At 45.7% G+C, this 6,000-nt stretch overlaps 1 protein-coding gene across 1 annotated transcript in view; it reads right to left on the bottom strand.

Annotated features, from left to right (window-relative positions):
• Positions 1 to 1,359: 1,359 nt before the first annotated feature.
• PIWIL4 (piwi like RNA-mediated gene silencing 4) overlaps positions 1,360 to 6,000 on the bottom strand; it is a 63,233-nt gene continuing 58,592 nt past the window's right edge. The window contains exons 19-20 of the mRNA XM_077805506.1: positions 2,734 to 2,881; positions 1,360 to 1,476 (exon numbers count right to left, since the gene is read on the bottom strand). Of these exons, the coding sequence (XP_077661632.1) occupies positions 1,360 to 1,476; positions 2,734 to 2,881 (265 nt within the window). The remainder of the gene's footprint in view (positions 1,477 to 2,733; positions 2,882 to 6,000) is intronic.

The following is a 6,000-nucleotide window of genomic DNA, read 5'->3' as shown; positions in this document are numbered from 1 at the left end:
CAGACTTAGTGAAAAAGGTGCAAGATGCAGAACTCTTTGGGGAACAATCTAATTTGGGACATTTTTGGGCAGCAATCTCTCCAGCGTTATTCTTTGCTATCAGTATCAATCCTGATTCTTTAAACTCTATTTTGCCCAAAGTGGAAACAGTTCACCACAGCAATATGTAGACTCCACGTTCATTACTTCCTTATATATGGTCTGTGGGTGGCTTCTTTGAATCCCACTCATTTATTTTACAGATTTGACTGTATCTCTGTGTGAAACACCCTTTTTAAAACAGTGAAACTTTTCATAGGTTTGTGAAGTATCTGAACATAGAATATAGGTATTTCTGTGGCACTAATACATAAAAATCAGACAGAGTTAAGGATACTAGGTTACATTCCTGCTCTTCACTCACACTTTTGCTATAACCAAGACACTTAACTTCAGTCTACCCATCTATGAGTCATATATGGTAATATTTACCAACCATCCAGGGTTGCTGAGACACAATTTGGCTGTTGAACCCAGATCCTTGAGTGGAAAACTCACCAAGTAAGGCTATTATCTAACAAGTACAGTGAGACACCTACCCTATTTAAAAATCAAACTACAATAGATGTCATTTAACACTTAAAAAAACACTGACTCCTCCAAACTAATTTTTTCAATTAACTGAATTCTAAAACATTTAGTAATACCTCCCAGCTAATATGTTTGTATAACAAGGTGTCTGTTCCTACATTTTTACTGTGATTCGTGTTAATTTGCAAAACATCCGTGCAACACCTGGCTTTTTTGCTTTTTTTTTTTTTAAAAAATAAGGATAGTCTATCCGTAGCAGAGAGAGCCTAAAAGAAAGTATGGTGTAATATATTCTAACTAATTATCAAAAATAATCTTAAAATGCAAACAGAATAAAACTTTATTAATTCAAAAAATTTCAACCTTATCCAAACAGTTTTCTAAAAGAGTCTTTGAAGGAAAAAGTAACCCTCTAAAACGATCTGGAAATTAAATGGCAATGATATGCTTACAGAATAATCAGGTGTACAGTGTATCTATATCAACAAAATTTCTATTAAAACATCATATACCCCTACATTTTCAAATGTTACTAGGGAGTATGCTCCAAGTCTCCTATTGGGGCTAAGTGAAGTAAAGTACCTTAATCCCTTATACTGCTCAGAAGGCTCTGTTCTCTTCATTCAGAGAATAGATATTTCTCTTTAAGTCTAAAACTAGATGTTTTCTTTCAGATACAAGACTGAGTTTGAGCTACAGTATGCTGGCAGCCATGAGACCATATCCAGATTTGGCCATGTCAGTATTTCTTAAAGTTGTCTTCGTGATAGATTATTATTATTCTCCTCCTCACAAATAGAAAAGCTTGTCAGCTAGTTCCAGGCTTGGCTCTCTGTGAATGCTCTGACCCACCAGGAAGGTCAACTTGTGGGCATACTGACAGGGTGCTGGCACTCTGATTAGACCCTGGGAAACAAACATCAGATGAAAGTGAGACTGACCTTCCCAGAATGTATTGCTGCTTTCTTCTGAGAAAAGCAAACTATTTTTAAAATCCCAAGTACCATTTCCATACATAATATAATCTCAGAATTCCTTTCCCAGCCACTGGTAGGCAGGAATTGCCCAAATTTGTACTGATGAAATTCAGCCAATAGAGGGCACTCCTGCATAATGAAAACATCGTATCCTTTATTCAAAGGTTATGTTGTATATACCTACTGGAGAGGTAGGCCACTTCCCCCCGCCTTTTTAGACTGCATCTGCATTCAATTTCTTAAATACCTGCTGAAGGGAAGGATTCACACCTTCAGCTCTCCTCTTCCCACCCCCGCATCAAGACAAGTATAATCCCACCCAGGATCCCGGGTACATACTCAGGTGGCTAGCCTGGACTGCTGTGGCTACCCTGCTATTTTTAGTGAGTTACCTCAATTAAAGCTAGCTCTGGTACACCAACATGTGCTGCAACTGCATATCTTGAGTGCAGTGTAGACATACCTGAACAGTCTCAACCTTGAAATGGTGTGAACACTTCTACAGCTGAATGTGTAATGCAGGCTTTCTGCCTTTTCAATCATTGGCCTCTCTATTAAGTATGCCAACAAGGGTTCCAGTTCGTACCAATAATTGTGATATGGATACATGTCTACTAGGAACTGAATTAATATTACAAACACATTTTCCAAGGGGGTTTCAGCAAATACAGGCCTTTCAAAATAGCTTTTTGGCTCTAAAAAACAATCCTCTAGTCCTTGTAAATATCACCAATCAATTCTCAGCTAGAGAAGCTGCTCCTCCCACCACAGATGACGTGGGGGAGGTATGTGGGATCAAGTACCCTCTGCAGCGGAAGAAAGACAGAGCCCTCCCCGCAGGTAACTCTGGTGGGGTGGGGAGAGCGTGGTAGCCCCAGACTGGGTGCAGTACAAGAGGGTTGCTGGGTAGAAGATACATGTAGGGCAGTCACGTGTCCTCCCCTTTACATTGTGTCCCCTACTGCAGCATCTGGAGGCACAAGTCATCTATGCCTCCCACCATAACAGCAGCAGTGTGGCTATGATTGGGAGTTGCAGTCCTACCCTTTTTATAATAGCAGTACTGTGATAACTGCATTGAATCATCAAATGTGAAACAATGTGTGATTTCTTTCCAGTTTTATTTAAAACCAGCTGGAAAAATTACACTACTTTTAATAACGATTGTATGTGACTATTTACTCACTGGCCAGTTGTAGTACAGGTGGCACATCTTGTACGTGAGGCGCTGCATGTGATCTGGTTTTAATCCACTGTTATCATACACAACATTATAGTATGTGGGATTGACAGTTCCCTGACGTGCTAGTTGGCTGATTAGGTAAAAGTCATACCTAAATAATTTAAAAAAAAAAAACAGAATTAGTTTATGCGAACTTGACAGTTTATGCTCACTAATATTGCCTATTAGTTAAAATGAAAGGTGGTTCTTTATCATTTAAGGACCTGTGATCTCACTTTCGCTGCTGTAAATCAGGAGTAACTCTACTGAAGTTAGTGGATTTACAATGCTGCAATCAGATTAAGGTTCTCCAAGCTAGATTCATATTGCCGCTAAGGCCCCTTTACAGCAGTCTGGCAGTGTAAAGGGGCCTTAGTGTAAATGACAATCTGATCCTCCTGTGCTTATACTCTAGACAAGTACAGGGCCGTGTCTACACTACAGAGTTTTATCCATAAAAGGCAGCTTTTGTCGACAAAATAGTGGAGGCGTGCCCACTATAATGCGACTTTTCGTGGCAAAAATGCCTTGTTTTGTCGACAAACTAAAACCATCCCGGTGAGACTTTTTGCGCAAAAGTTGTGTTGACAAAGTGCCAGTGTAGACACCGCACTTGATTTTATCGCTTCAATTGGCCTCCAGGAGGTGTCCCACTATGCCCATCCTGACTGCTCTGGTCAGCAGTTTGAACTCTGCTGCCCCCCAGCAAGATAAACAACCATCCGCACCTCCCCTTTAAAGCCCTGGGAATTTTTGAAATTCCATTTCCTGTTTGCTGGAAAGGTCTCAATATATCTTCCCAGGCGACCATGGCAACCCCTCCTGCTGGACTACTGAGGAGCAGTGTTCCCTCTAATTTTTTACATCCATGTGTAACACATCAACTTCATATTGGTGCACATAACAAAATTCATTTGGTGGTGGTGGGGTGAAGGGGTTCGGAGGGGGCTCAGGGCTGGGGCAGACGGTTGGGGTGGTGGGGTGTGTGAGGGATCTGGCTGGGGGTGTGGGTTCTAGGGTGGGGCCAGGGAATGGGAGGGGGCTCAGGGCTGGGGCAGAGGGTTGGGGGCATGTGGGCTCTGGGGTGCAGGAGGGGGATCAGGGCTCGGGTCCAGGGGGTGAGGGCTCCAGCTAGGTGGTGAAGGCTCTGGGGATGAGGGGTTCAGAGTCTGGGAGGGCGCTCAGGGCTGGGACAGAGGGCTGGGGTGCGGGCTCTGGGGTGGGGCCAGGGATGAGGGGTTTCGGGTGCAGGCTGCTCATGGCTGCGGGGGGGAGAAAGGACTCCCCCCAGCCCTCTCTCGCCGCAGCAGCTTGGGACCGGGGAGAGGCACCTCTCGCCAGCTGTGGCAGCTCTGGCAGGGCTGGGCCAGGGTTCCTCTCCCCAGTAACTCTGGTGGGCCTGGGCTAGGCCAAGGGAGGGTCTCCTCTCCCCTCACCGCAGAGGTCTGTACTGGGGCCGGTGGGGAGAGGCACCCCTCCTCTCCCCCCTGCTGCAGGTCCATGCTGGGACCGACATGGAGGGGTGCCTCTCCCTGCTGCAACAAGTCCGTGCTGCGACCTGAGGGGCGTGGGGGGGTGATGCGCCTCGCCCTGCCGCCGCAGGTCCATGCTGGGGGAAAAGCATCTCTCCCTGCCGCAGCACCAAGCCCCTGCACGGGAATTAATAGGCAGCTGCGCAGCCACGCAGCTTAGAGGGAACTTAGCTGAGGATCTGCTGGATCTGCTCTGTATTTGGGGAGAGGAGGCTGTGCAGTCCCAGCTGCACTTCAGCCATAGGAAATTTCAATACCTAAGAGTAGATTTCTTGAGGCTTGTACAAAAAGGGGCATGCCCTGGACATGGTGCAATGCAAAGCGAAGATAAGGGAGCTGAGGCAGGCGTACCAGAAGGCGAGGGAGGCAAACCATCGCTCTAGTGCTGCACCCAAGACCTCCTTTCTATAAGGAGCTGGACACTATCCTCAGAGGCGACCCCACCTCCACCGCCAAGAGCTCCATGGATACTTGGGCAGGCCTGCAGGTGGCAGGAGGACATAACCTGGAGGACAAAGTCGTTGATGAAAAGATGAGATAGACGATGATTTGGAGCCCACGGTGGGGTTGCCCAGTGGGGCATGCAGCCAGGAACTGTTCACCACTCTGGAGGTGTCTACCCAGTATCAGCAGTTGCTCTCCAGCAAGCAAGAAGCAGGAGAGGAGATGCCTGCTAAGTGGCTGTGCTTTGTGTAGTGCGGAGGTGGGTTCAGGTACAGAAATGCACAAAGCGTGCTGTGTTTCTGTGTGCTCGACATTTCCCTGTGCAGCTAATTAGTATGGCAGAAAAAACAGTTGCCTAACTTTACGTAACTGTTGTTCTTCGAGATGTGTTGCTCATGTCCATTCCAAGTAGGTGTGTGTGTGCTGCAGACAGTTGCCAGAAGGTTTTTCCTCTAGCGGCATCTGTTGGGTTGGTCCAAGTGCCCCCTGAAGTCGCACCTTCATGGCGCCACATATAGGGCTGTCATAAATATAAAGGGAAGGGTAAACCCCTTTGAAATCCCTCCTGGCCAGGGGAAAGCTCCTCTCACCTGTAAAGGGTTAAGAAGCTAAAGGTAACCTCGCTGGCACCTGACCAAAATGACCAATGAGGAGACAAGATACTTTCAAAAGCTGGGAGGAGGGAGAGAAACAAAGGGTCTGTGTCTGTCTGTAGTCGTCTTGGCCGGGGATAGACCAGGAATGGAGTCTTAGAACTTTTAGTAAGTAATCTAGCTAGGTATGTGTTAGATTATGATTTCTTTAAATGGCTGAGAAAAGAATTGTGCTGAATAGAATAACTATTTCTGTCTGTGTATCTTTTTTGTAACTTAAGGTTTTGCCTAGAGGGGTTCTCTATGTTTTTGAATCTAATTACCCTGTAAGATATCTACCATCCTGATTTTACAGGGGGGATTTCTTTATTTCTATTTACTTCTAATTTTTATTAAAAGTCTTCTTGTAAAAAACTGAATGCTTTTTCATTGTTCTCAGATCCAAGGGTTTGGGTCTGTGGTCACCTATGCAAATTGGTGAGGCTTTTTATCCAACATTTCCCAGGAAAGGGGGGGTGCAAGTGTTGGGAGGATTGTGCATTGTTCTTAAGATCCAAGGGTCTGGGTCTGTAGTCACCTAGGCAAATTGGTGAGGCTTTTTACCAAACCTTGTCCAGGAAGTGGGGTGCAGGGTTTTGGGAAGTATTTTGGGGGGAAAGACG

Source organism: Eretmochelys imbricata, chromosome 1 (genome assembly GCF_965152235.1).
Source record: "Eretmochelys imbricata isolate rEreImb1 chromosome 1, rEreImb1.hap1, whole genome shotgun sequence".
Lineage (NCBI taxonomy): Eukaryota > Metazoa > Chordata > Testudines > Cheloniidae > Eretmochelys > Eretmochelys imbricata.
Note: the sequence above shows the minus strand (reverse complement) of the source record. Positions and strands in the feature narration are given on the sequence as shown.